Source organism: Sitophilus oryzae, unplaced genomic scaffold (genome assembly GCF_002938485.1).
Source record: "Sitophilus oryzae breed Bouriz unplaced genomic scaffold, Soryzae_2.0 scaffold_847_pilon_pilon, whole genome shotgun sequence".
Taxonomy (NCBI): domain Eukaryota; kingdom Metazoa; phylum Arthropoda; class Insecta; order Coleoptera; family Curculionidae; genus Sitophilus; species Sitophilus oryzae.
In genome coordinates, this window is record NW_022147469.1 from 1,521,622 (window position 1) to 1,535,997 (window position 14,376).

The window sequence follows — 14,376 nt, forward strand, 5'->3', positions numbered from 1 at the left end:
TAAACCGAATAGCGTGCATGGACGTTATAAGGCCGGGTGTTATTTCCTTTACGTGAGGTGGTATTAACTCTCTTCATTTATAGTTATCGGATCGGAAAGAATTCCGTTCGCATCGCGTCCGCTATTTAAACTTAACCTAACCATAGCTTAAGTAAAAACCAGCTCGGACAGTGTAGCGTGCCGCTTTGATCTTTTTACGCTCGGATTTGCGATTCGAAAGAGGGGGAACACTAGAGCGGCGAGCTCTCTCGCCAAAACCAATAGCCGCGTAAGCGCCAGTCAGCCCAGAGATGTATTCAAAAAAATTTTACACGTGACGTAAAAAATTATTCGACTGTGCTAGAACATAATTTAGATACACGTTTTTTAAATTGTTGACTTTAAATAAATATGCATTCTCAAAGAAAAACATTTAAAAAACAAATTAATTAATTTATTTCTAGAAATAACAGCAAAATGAAATAAGTACATTGATTACTTATAGTTATTTACGAATGTTTCTAAATTAGGAGCTTTCGGTTTTTGTTTGCTACATTTAAGTTCTTAGTAATATTCTTTAAGGTATAATAATTTCTAACTTTTGCGTATAAATTTAACAAAAAATACATTATAGGAAAATTTTGATTGATGGTTGAATTTAATTGTCTGAAATAATTTAACGAATTTACATAATATATTTTCATTTAAGAAAAGTTCTTCAAAATTGTTCTGAAAAATTTTATAAAAAAACTTTTTTAAAAACAAGTTTTTATTTAAATACACTAAAAAGAATAAAATAAACTTTTTCTTTAGAACTTTTATTATGAACTTATAACGTCATTACACAATTTTAATATTATATAAAAGCTTGTCGCGAGATTTGAGTGTACATTTGCACTCATAAAAATCTGGTACGACAACTTTATCTTGTAATTCCTGGTCTAGTGGTCTATCATAACAGAAACTTTGAGAATGAGACAGGGTAGACACAGGTTTTAGTTAATTTACTTGTTTATCGATGTAGAGAAATCTCGCGGCAAGCTTTTATTATCTAATATTAAAATTGTGTAATGACGTTCTAAGTTCATAATAAAAGTTTTAAAGAAAAAGAGTTTATTTTATTCTTTTTAGTGTATTTAAATAAAAGCTTGTATTTAAAAAAGTTTTTTTTATAAAATTTATTTTCTACTTTTTAGTAATGCTGGTTTCTCAGTGTCACACACTTAAACTCAATTTTTTTCTTAAATAATTTTCTATGGGTATCCTAATAATATGTATATCGATTTTCATTAAAAAAGGAGAACTTAAAAAAAACGACAGCTGTCAAATTTGACAGTTCAAATGTGAGACAAATAAAATGAAAACCGACTATGGGGTAGGGGGCATCCAATATATCGATTTTTATAAAAATCGGACAAATTTAAAATTATTTGACAGCTGTCTCTTTGCTGTCAAACTTTGAAATTTTTTTGACAACTGTCAAATTTGACAGCTCAACATTTTTTTTTCATTTTCGCCCATGGCCGTCCTATATATCAATTTTTATCAAAATCGGACAACTTTGAAATTTTTTTGACAGCTGTCAAATTTGACAGCTCAATTTTTTTTCTTTCATTTTAGCCCATGGCCATCCTATATATCAATTTTTATGAAAATCGGTTGACTTTGAAATTTTGACATGTCATTAAACTGTCATTTTTTCAAGATGGCCGCCCATATATTTTTTTTCATATGTATATACCCACAATATACCTATACAGGTTGTTAAATTGTTCATTACTCGCAGCAAGAGTTTTATGGTTGAAATAACCTCGGCCCGCTCGTCGATAGAAAAATCGAGTCGGTTCGGCAGAAAAATCAATAATGCATGCGTTCTCAATAGGCAGTGTTGCCATTCTGTTTCCCTATAAGTAACTGTCGAGTTAACAACCTGTATATATATATATATATATATATATATATATATATATATATATATATATATATATATATATATATATATATATATATATATATATATATCCATATATATTCATATATATTTATAAAAATCAAAACCTCAAAAATGCCGCCATTTTGACAGCTGTCAAAAATTCGGGTCATGCCTTGCAAAAAAATGTATTGTCATCGGGACTGAACCTACATGCCAAATTTCAATCTCCTACGGTTTGGTAGGAAGTGGAAAGGAAGTGGTTTTAATTTAGCTTACAAGATTTGCCCCGAACAAACATACATACATACATAGATAGTTACATACAAAGCAAGTTAAATAAAAGCTTATAAAAATAGCCTCCAATGAGGAAACTAAATAAAAAAATGGTCACTTGGCATTAGCAAGCCTCCAAATAAGTAGTCTTCATCGTTTTGAAAATCTCTAAAGTGTGAATATACTTTTGAATTGAACATTAATTTTGAATTGAATTGAAAATTAAACAGACTATATTTTGAATTATTTCCATAATTATTTGTGCAACCAGCAGCCGCACATCCCGGAAAACCTTTTCCCATTCCATCAATAAAAATAAAATTGAAATAAAAGCACAAATACCTATGGTTAAATATAAGAAAAAAAATTGAATTAAAATCTTCCATAATACGGCCCTACGCGCCACCGGTGGAGGCTATGCATCGACTGAATGAGGCTGACTGTCGGTCGCTTAATTCAGTTAGCGCATCGTCGGAGTGGGGCGTTTTAAATTCGAGCGTGGGAAAAATTGGCGAGTGTCAAAGCTATGTTATTCTGTAAGCTGTGACGTAACTTTGAATTTAAAACTTTGAAATTGTTTTGTTTACTAGGTATTTTAAAACAAAAGGGCTAAAGTGCTTATTTCCAGTGCTTTATTGTTCAACGTCTGCCAGTGGGTTTAGGGCAACAAGCAACAAATTCTCTTAGAAGGACTAAGTCGTCATCTGCTGTAAACCTAAGCCTCTTTATAGTTTCTTTAATGTTGGAAGAGGTGGAATCCATATTTTTGGCCCTATTTATTTAATTAAAACTAATCCCAGCTACTTAAATATCAAATTATCTAATAAAACTAAAGTAACAATTCAAAACAATTCAAACATAACCTAAAATAAAAGATCTCGCCGGCCGGCCCCGGTTGTCAAATACCCGCACATGTCCATTTAAGCAATTTTTAAACATTATTTAGAAATAGCGCTTGGTGTAATTGATCCGCAAATTACGTCAGGCGGTAACGTTATTAGCGGGTGTTGCGTTAAAAATTGACTCGCGCATATCGTAAGCATGATAAGGTACGCGTAAATACTACATGACGCTATCCGGTTTTCCGATATCTCTCTAATAACTGTGCCGGTCAGGCGCTGTGCACAATTTTAGAGGCCATAAGGGGGCGTGCTATGTGCGCAAACTAGTAACCTAACTAGTGTCCGAATTACCCCCGCTCTCACACTTTGCCAGTTGTAAGTGGTCCACTGGAAAAGCTTAAATTCAAAAATTCGTATCCCCCCGCCCTTCCGTGTTTGAGAAACCCAAAAAAAATTGGATTTGATTTTCTGGTTGAACCGTATGTCCCACAGAAAATTTTATGGAATAAAAAACAAAGAGAATTAAATTTTCTACATTTCTATCTTTAAGTAACAAACCTCTAAAACCTATGGAGACAAAGACTAGAAGGCGCTAAAGTCGCCCAAACGCAGTTTTTTGCATTTTTCCCGGTGAAACCATTTTTTTGCTGTCGCATATTTATATTATTCAATTCAGCAAATTATTTTAAACTGCTTGTTCCCCAGCAATGAACGTTAAGACGTTTTTTATGTGCTTTTACTCTAGTATGTGCTGGTTTTCTATTTAAAAATAGGTCCGTAAACCTTGAACAGCAATTTTCTTTTTTTATATAAATATAATGGATTAATGTATCGAATTGAGGTGGTTTTATGTTGCGGACAGTGACAGATATGTTTGAAACGTTGTGTAAGTAAATAAAAAAGATAATCGAGTTAGAGTTGTTATAAACAGGTTAAGAAAAAACCATGGATATTTTTTATACCGACCATTTTTAATCACAATATTGTCAAAAACAGAGACGGATTTTTTTGAAGCTATTAAAGTTTAGTTTATATAGGCCAGAAAGTTTCGGAAAGGTACCTAAAACAAAGCAAAAAATGGTAAAAAAACTTTTTGTTTTTTAATCAGTGTTCGTACTAGATGTAAACAATATTTTTTTATTTCTCTCGAGACAAAATGACGGGCCCCTTGCACGTGGCGGATAAATTTTAACTATTTATTAATACATTTTTATCTAAAATATACAGGGTGAATAAATAAGTTGCAAATATTTTTAGGGATAGTATATTTCGACCCTAGAAAACGATTATGAGTTATTTTTTGCAAAAAAATTTGAAAATTTGGAATTTTTTGAAAAAATGTTAGTTTTTAGTTAAAAATATAATTTCTTGATAATGTGGCAACATAGGTAGTAAGTTAAATCTACAAGAAAGAAAACCTAGAAAAGATCCAGTGGTTTACAAAATTTAAGCAAAAAATTTTTTTTTTTATTTTCAAAGTAAGTTAACTCAGTTATTTTGGACTAAAGGCAAAGAAAATATGATAATTTAATCGAGATCTACCAGCCTTAAAATATTTGCACTTATTTAAGACTCACCCTGTATAAATTTTGTAGCGTTTTTTTATAAACATTACCACTGCGAACGGCAGCTTTTCGTTGGTAGAGCAGTCCTGGATAAGGTATTTCACTGGAAAGAACTAATTAACAATACTAACTCGAAATTATAAATATTGGGCGCCAGGCATGTACAGAGAAAGAAAACACAGTTGTATATTACTTAAAACTAATGACTATATTTATTCAAGATGAACTTTGATGGTAAATAGCATTGTACAATTTTAATAATTATTATAGTGGTTATATGTCAAAGAAAGTGGTGTTAATAGTTGTACTAAATATCTATAAAAGTAATACCATTACAAGATATAATGTAATGAAACCTAAGATCTAAATCATATTTTAAATACTAAATCGACATAAATGTTCTTAATAATCTAACCACTAAATATAGTCTGTACGATATTATTTAAAATGTACGTTAAGATAAGACTGAAAATCGTCTGAAAATCTGAACCTAAATCTACACTTAGCTGTTCTTGAGGCAATCCTGTTTCGAAGAGCAGCAGCGTGAGGTAGACTCATATCTCTGCAATGTCTCTCGGCTATCCTGTTGGCCAATACAACAAAAGGGGCCAGAATGAGGACACCATGAATCAATACAGCCGTAACTACTGACTAGACTGAGAAATAGGAGCGAAGCAGCATGGGGCTTACGCTGTATCCATACTGTGGCAATATGGGGACACTACCCATAGGTACCTTGGAACACTACTAGGACCTTGGATAATGTCCGTAATTTGGACCATAACCGTGGACACAGTCCGTCCATAAGATAACGGTACAGGGGAACACTACCCGTACCTTGGATACTACTAGGACCTTAGATAATGCCCGTACCTTGTAAATAGTCCGTACCTTGGAAATAGTCCATACCTTGGACCCTAAAAATATGAAACTCTTGTTTAAAACCAAACAAGGTCAAATAAACAAAATAAACCTACCTCGAATTACTTCCGAGGGCTCAATAATAAACAAAGAAACTGTCCTTTCTTCCATGTAACATTCTGGAGGACAAAAGAAAAAGGACGCCAACGTGCCAGCAAAATACAAAGACAAGTTAAGTTGGGACATCCAAAACTCTACCCTAAAAATATGCAGTAATAATATCGAATCTAATAAAGATAATATTTCATCTTTACCTGTTGCTTCGAAATGGCAGCTGATTCAGATTTTGCAGCAAGATTTAAATTGCCATTTCTAAAAGCAGGATTTGCAACCGTGGCCAAAAACAAAGTGAGGTTAAAACGCAGAGAGGCGCCTTGACATAATATGACAAGGATCTTGACAGCGCGCGCCTCCACAGAACAATGAAACGATGGCAGGATTGGCGACTAGGGAACGTAAAAATTACGCCAAGCGTGCCAAATAACTATCCGGCCTGAACGAGAGGGAATCCGGTGATGATAGGCCAGACATCATATATTATATATAAAAAAGACATATTAACGAACTAAAAACGTTACAATTTAAAATCAGTTTTTACAAATTCCATCAGAAAGGTATTTAAATTAATGATTGAAATTGACCAATAATAGTCTATCTAGCAAAAAAAAATCTTCCATTGGTGCTGTTCTTGACAAAAAGCGTTGACAATGCAGACGTAGTGCACATGAACAATATTCTTAGTGTTTTAAAATATAGTGTTAGTCCAAGAGGTCCGGGAATATTTCGACAGACTGCCACTGTCAGGCACACAAGCTATAATTAAAGAGCCATTACTGGATGTCCTTTTGGTCCTAACCAATTGTACTTTTCGTTGGCTACCTGTAAAAGTGCAATAATTTATTTTATTTTTCTTAATTTTTTATATACTTTTTTATTTGTCATTTCATTTCTCATTTGGTATTTTTCAATTATACTTTATTTTTTAATTGTATTTTTATCAGGGTTGGAAAAAATCATGATTTTTTAAAAAAAATTAAAAAAATCAGATTTATTTGATTTTAATTCAAAACAATATTTAAATCGGATTTCCAAATGACTAGGACTTATTTCCAATTAAAGTCCTATCCTAAATGGCTAAATCTTTATAACTCTGCCCGATATCGATAAATTAATAATTCTAGGGTGCGTTTGTCATTTTTCCACATCGGTCACTAATATATTTCTCAAAAAAGTCGCTCGCTTCAGATGAAAAGGATTTTTTTTAAACGTCTCAAAAGTATTAATTTTTGTCATTTTAACGCCTAGGTATAAAAGTAAAGCACTGTTACGCCTAAGCACAAAAGTACAAAAATATATTATTAAACTGATATTAAGTGTCAAATTCAACGAGTGTACAAATTGTTGCTCGATTACTGTTTATATTATTTGCAATGTTTGAAATTGATTATTTCATTCTATTAGGAGTAAAAATGTAATTTTTGTGCTTCCTTGTAACGTCGGAATAGCTTTACGATGGTCCTTCAAATCATCAAAAATAGTATAATTTTTACTCCTAATAATACAATACACTAAGTGTAAAGTACTTACTGCAGATCAGAATGTCGGTAAGAATTTGGAAAAATACAACCGTTTCAAAAAAAATATAAAACAACATATTTCCTGACAACGATTATAGATTCTTGGGAATGAAGCTATAGTCTCTATATCAGAAGAACCTAGTTCTGCACTAGACTGCAAATGATATGTATTCGAACAGCGAATTTTTGTCACTTATACATAAATTTTAAAATAAATCCCTGCGTTTAGCGGTCTAATGGATTCACACGAAATTACTTCAAAAATCGGTCCAACATTTAATTGATGAATAGATATTTTTATATAGTTTTATAACATTTACAATTACTTATCGATTTATTATCTGTTATATCTTTTATAGAAATATTTTTTATAGTTTTTCGATTTTATAGGACAAATTTTTATAACCTTTACAGCTATTTTTTGATTTATAATAAAGTTTCAATAAAATTATTTTGTTTTATTTAAATCACATGGTTAAAATTAAAAAAATCACTTGATTTAAATCATGCCAACCCCGATTTTTACTGTTAAATATTACGTTATCACATAATAAACCATTTTACGATAACAGGTTCTTCAACAATTATTATACTTTAAAATTAATATTAAATGAAGACTTAAACGCTTTTATTATATTAAGCTCCGGTAAACCAGAACGTTCGGTAGTTTATACCAACGAGACAATATTGAAAAGAATAATTCTGGAAAAGATTATATTTTTGAGCCATTATAATAGGTTGAAATTAAATTTAAATAATTATTCAATTGTAGAAATCTTCTGAATAATTTAGAGCTTTTTTCTTAATAATTATTCATTTATGCAACTGCTGGCGGTGGCCTTTTAGTAGAATGTGTGGGAAGGGGATTAATCACCGCGACCTTATAGATCTATTGTGTCCCCTTTTCTTAAGTTATAACTCATCATACAGTCTCAGGACTTTGATAAAAGAGACGGTTTCTGAGACGGTTTTGCAGAGGTTAGTGTTCTCCATCTCCGATATCAGTTGTACTAAAATTTATGGATATCGTCTTGCCGCACTCGGTGAAGAGGTGTTCTAATATTTCCCCATTTTCCACACAGACTCTGCATTTACCGTTGTTTCCTGGCATCAATCTACTGATCGAGGAGACAGTGTCCTGTTAAAAATTCCGTGACAATCCGAAGATTGTTCTTGCTTAAATCAAGGCAAATCTTTTATTTTTGTCGGTCGTAAGTCCTAATAAATTTTTTCGAGTGTCTTAGACCGTTGGATGATTCCCATTCCAGGTTACGGATGGGGTATTCCCAGGTTTTTGAGTTCTGCTCTGTTAAGTTGGTTTCCAATTAGGAAGCAGAACGGATTTTTGGTATTTTTAATATAGGATTGCCATATATTTGTGTAATTCCAAATACAATTTGTGTACAAAATATTATACACTCAGATGCAAAAAAAAGCGCAACGGAGATTTTTTTGCTCAAATTTAAAGTGTCATATTTTTGTTATTTTAGCCCTATTTTCATAAATTTTTAGCAAGCTGTATATAATTATGTGAACTTTAATTCGTAAACTCAGTTTTTTTAGAAATTTTCGTATATGGTATATTATACAGGGTTAATCAAGGGGTTGTTTTTTTACCCTAACTTTAAAACACTCTGTGCAATAATTTCGTGTGTAAATTTTCCTAAAATATAATTTTACGGTCAGAACCATGTAGCCTGAGCATTTTGTTTTTTGGATCATGTCAATACATGCCTTCGTTAATTTTTAAGAGCGAAATATGAACTTGCCACCAACAGTTTGTAATTTTTTCAATTATCATTTTGTTTGAAGTTATTTTTTAATATGACAAGCCGGTTTTGGTGATTATTATGAACTATATTCTACTATGGGCGGTGGGCTAATTACCTGCCGCTCCTTAAAACCTATCAATTAATGAAACTGAAGTAAAAGCAAACCCGACGGATAACTCGATGACGACCTTGGCTACGAATCTGGCTAATGCTAAAACACGATTAAGATTTGGAACTTGGAATGTCAAAACTCTTTACGAACCATCTAAACTTGCTCAGGCAGTAAAAGAGATGAACACCTACCGACTCTAATTTGGGCTATCAGAAGTGCGATGGAACGGACAGGGCCAACAACCAACATCTGCAAAAGGCTCTTACTCTACAGTGGCAGAGACAAAACACAAGCACACGAAAGCGGTGTTGGATTTCTTCTTAGTGATTCAGCAAAAAAAGCTCTAATCTCATGGAAGCCAGTCTCAGACAGAATAATAACAGCAAGATTCAAGGCTAAGTTCAAAAATATTACATTCATCCAATGCTATGCTCCCACAGAGCCTGCTCAAGTTGAAGACAAGCAATTTATTTTTTTTATGGTTTACTGAACAGAACCTTAAACAACTCTCCCAAGACTATCGGAAACAAGAAATAGCCGTCTTGTCTGATAGTCAAGCAGCGTTAAAGGCGATCAACTCAGTATCAATCAATCAATTCTCATAGAGAAGCTGAATAAATTAGGCAAAGAAAACAAAGTCCTCCTACACTGGGTGCCTGCTCACCAAGGAATAGAAGGCAATGAAAAAGCAAATAATCTAGCTAGGAAAGGAGCGAACACTCCACTAACTGGACCAGAACCGTTCTGCTTTCCAAGTGGTAACCAACTCAAGGCGGAACTCAAGAACTTGGAAGATTCCATCCGCAACCTGGAATGGAAATCTTGCAATTGTCTAAGACACTCGAAGAAGTTTCTGAGGGCTTATGATCAAGAAAAATCACAGATCTTCCTGGGTCTGAGTAAGAACAATCTTCGGATTGTCACGGGGTTTTTAACAGGACACTGTCTCATCAATGAACACCTCAGTAGATTGAAACTAAGAAGAAACGGCGAATGCAGATTCTGTGGGGAAGATGGTGAAACACCAGTACACCTCATCACTGAGTGCGCCGAGACGACAACCATTCGTGCCATGAATTTTGGTACGACTGATATTGGAGATGGAGAACTACCCTCTATAAAACCGTCCCAGATACTGGCTTTTGTCAAAGCTCTGGGACTGTATGATGAGTTATGATTCAAGAAAGGGGGACACAATGGATCTGTAAGGTCGAAGTGATTAACCCCCCTCCCACTCATTCTAAATTCTAAAAAAAAAACTCTCCCAAGGGAGACATTACAATTATCATGGGGGATATGAACGTAAAAATCGGTTCAGACAACAACAAGCTAGGGGAAGTAATGGGCAAAAACGGACTGGGAGTGATGAACGACAACGGCGAACGACTCTCTAACTTCTGTTCAAACAACAATTTCGTTATTGGCGGGTCAATCTTCCCGCATAAAACTGCTCACAAAGTAACCTGGGTTACCTCAAAAAGATTGAGGAGCTCATTACTGGATGTCAGAAGCAGACGCGGGGCAGACATTGCAAGCGATCATTTTCTAGTGGTGGGTCAACTGAGAATTAAACTTTTAAAAAAGATAAAAATTTTGCAAAAAGACCGAAATATAACACCGAACAGCTTAGAAAACCTAACGAACTCCAGAAATTTAAGAACAAGCTCAAACAACAAAGGGAGAATACTAACGTAGCTTCGTGGAACGAGGCAACAGACTTGTTTAAAACCCTTGCTGAAGTGACATTAGGCACAAAACGCATAAAAAGCAAAGAATGGCTTAGCGACGATACTTGGAACTTAATAGAACAAAGAGCTCAGATAAAACAAAGAATAAATACAACTTCAACTCACGAGACCAAAACTACTTTACAACAACAATATCAAGTATCGAATAGAGCAGTTAAGAGATCAGCCAGAAAGGACAAACGAGCTTGGCATGACAACTAGCAAACGAGGCACAAAAGCTGCAGAACAACGCAATATGAGGGAACTGTACAAAATAACAAAACACCTGAGTGGACAACGTAGTAACTTCAATACAGTTATTAAAAGCAAAGACGGCAGACCACTAACATCCTCTGAAGAACAGTTTGACGGAAAGAACACTTCAGCAACCTGCTTGGACCAATAAGTAAACAAAATTTCGACAACGAGGAACCGGAGCCAACAATCGAAATGCCTATCAACTGCGACACGCCAACGAAAACAGAAATACAAAAGGCTATTAAAACACTTAAGAACAATAAAGCAGCCGGCCCCGATAGCGTCCCTGCAGACCTCCTCAAAGCAGATCCTAGCACAGCAGCAGACATACTGCGTCCTCTAATTACACGAGCTTGGGTATCTAACATCATCCCAGATGAATGGAAACAGGGTCTCATTATTAAACTCCCTAAAAAAGGAGATACCACTAACTGTGACAACTGGAGAGGTATTGTTTTGTTAAACAACATTCAGAAGATAATATCCTCTATAGTTCATTTAAGGTTAAACTCCTATATAGAGCCTACTCTGAGAGAGAACCAAGCTGGTTTCCGACCGAACCACTCGTGCATTGACCATATTAACACATTGCGCATTATCATAGAGCAGTCAATAGAATTTAGGTCACCTTTATTCTTATTATTCATAGATTTCGTCAAAGCTTTTGACAGTATCCCCATGCGATGGTATGGAAAACTCTAAAAGAAAAAGGTGTTCCGGAAAAACTACTTAATATAATCAAGGAACTCTACAGAAACACAGAATGCAATGTGCTGCACAACGGTAGAACCAGCGAGAGTTTTAACTTAGGGATAGGAGTAAAGCAGGGTTGCACATTATCGCCGCTTTTATTTAATATCGTGCTCGACAGCGTTTTGACTAAAGCCACAGCAAACATTAGGGGAGTACAATGGACTCTGACATAGCATCTGACGGATCTTGATTATGCTGATGATATCTGTCTCACAACGCAATCCTTCAAAGACATGGAAATGATGCTCAGACGTCTAAAAACAGAAGCAGACAAAGTAGGATTAAGCATAAACATCGACAAAACAAAGTCAATGCGCATTAACACAAACAACAACACTCCATTCATTGTAGGAATCAAACATGTCGAGAATGTAACAGAGTTTACTTACCTGGGAAGTATTGTAACAGCCAACGGTGGCGCAGACGCGGATATTGTCAGCAGGATCAGGAAGGCGCAGCGAGCCTTTGGTCAACTAAAATCAGTTTGGACCTCCCGTCAACTCTCCATAAAAACAAAATTAAGAATATTCAATTTCAACATCATACCAGTTTTATTATATGGCTGCGAGACATGGAGAGTGACAAAAATATCCATCAACCGTCCACAGGTATTTATCAATCGCTGCTTGCGGAAAATACTTAAAATCTTTTGGCCAGACACTATACGTAACACCGACCTGCTTCATCTTACAAACCAACAAGAAGTAGGCATTAAAATCCGCAAAAGAAAATGGGGTTGGATAGGTCACACTTTGCGGAAACCTGATAGTAATATAGCGAGATCAGCGTTGGAGTGGAATCCCCAAGGGAAAAGAAAGCAAGGACGACCTGCTCAAACATGGAGACGTTCCATACTGGATGAGCTTCAACAAGTAGGGTCAACATGGACTTCCAAAACAGAACCCGATAGAGAGCTTTCACTGAAGCCCTTTGCTTCGCGTAGGAGATATAGGATCCTATATATATATATATATATATATATATATATATATATATATTCTACTATGAAATACCGTTTGACGTTTGGGAAAATGCTTGGCAGGAAGGTTAGAGGTCGCGAAGCTGTACCAGCATCATTAAATTAATCTCGCTTCGTCTTTAAAGATGAATGGCAAACAAATAACGCATGCGTATTGTAATATGATATATGCGGCCTTAATGACAGTATTAACGGACATATACAGGGCAGTTATAACAGCCAAGGGAGGCAATACAAAGTATTAGGGCATTTTTTACAATTTCTTTTTCTGTTTGTATACTTGAGTTATCCAGATGTTTTCTTTAATATCGTTGGTTCTGTTGTTGTTATTTTAATTTAGTATAGAGTATCCAATGCAGCGTAATATGACGTTACGGCAATAATCACCAAAACCATCGTCATATTAAAAAAATACATCAAAATGTAATGATAATTGAAAAAATTGCAAATTGACCGTAATCAGTTCATTTCGCTCTTAAAAATTAATCAAAACATGTATTGACATGAATTAAAGAACAAAATGCTCAGGAGTCATGGGTCTGACCGTAAAATTATATTTTAGAAAAATTAAAATTATTGCACAGGGTGTTTTAAAGTTAGGGCAAAGGTTAGAGTAAAAAACAATCCCTCGATTAACCCTGTATAACATGACAAATAAAGTTGATATAATTATATACAGCTTACTAAAAAATTCATGAAATTAGGGCTAAAAATAACAAAAATATAACACTATAAATTTGATCAAAAATTTCTTCGTTGCGTTTTTTTGCATCTGAGTATATAAAGCTTTTCAGTAGGTCATAGTGCATACACTGCAGTAACTGAAAAAATTATGTATGCTTTTCTCTAAACCTTTTCTTTATATTTTATCAGTGTCACAATACTGCAACGTAAACTGTCACCACTCTTTCTTTTCTGCCAAGCGAATAATGCAACTAATGAAATCCGAATTTGAATTTTCAAAATGCACCGTACTATATCTTTTATGCCTTGCACCGAAAAAATAGTGAATATCTAAACATATTCGAATAAGCCTGGGCATACAAAATGAGTTGACGGGTTCCATTTGGGTGTAGAGTACAATACAAAGCATATGACGGTGTTCAGCACAATAGTTCTGATTGGCTATTTATTGTGCGTCAATCATTATGTAAATTTAAAGAATATGTAAATGTGTATATAACAGTATGTCCCCTCTTGTAAAGACAACCCTTTACAAGAGAAAAAACTTTTATATTATTGACATTTTAAAAAAAATAAATAAAAATAGGTACATAAAAAAATTTGCTTGTTCTAAAATGGCTAATTCCGTTTACACTTTTCAAAATTTCTGTATCGTTTTAGAAACAATTTAACAAAAACATGAAAATAAAGTTAAATTTTTTCTAAAGCTTCATTCTTAACCTCGCAATTAGTGGAATAAATTAATGATTTCAACAAGCGTAGAAGTTTATTCCTTTAATTTCAATGTAAGCATTCAGGACGTTCAAAGTGGTAGATATTTTGAATTAGTAGAAAAAGTTGTCAATGTTTTAACTTTTTCACTAATTATACTTCAAAATTTGCGAGAAATGTCATTTTGGACTTTGATTATCTTCCGTCAAGAAAAAAGCTTTTTTGTTACACTAGTGCTATTATGAAAGCCATAATGACATCCAAATGACAATGTTAAATGTGTCATAATG

The 14,376-nt window shown here is 34.0% G+C and overlaps 1 protein-coding gene across 1 annotated transcript in view; it reads left to right on the forward strand.

The window, feature by feature from the left end:
* The first annotated feature begins 11,945 nt into the window (after positions 1–11,945).
* LOC115889797 (pikachurin-like) overlaps positions 11,946–14,376 on the forward strand; it is a 340,782-nt gene continuing 338,351 nt past the window's right edge. Inside the window, exon 1 of the mRNA XM_030909876.1 lies at positions 11,946–12,651. Within this exon, the coding sequence (XP_030765736.1) occupies positions 11,946–12,651 (706 nt within the window). The remainder of the gene's footprint in view (positions 12,652–14,376) is intronic.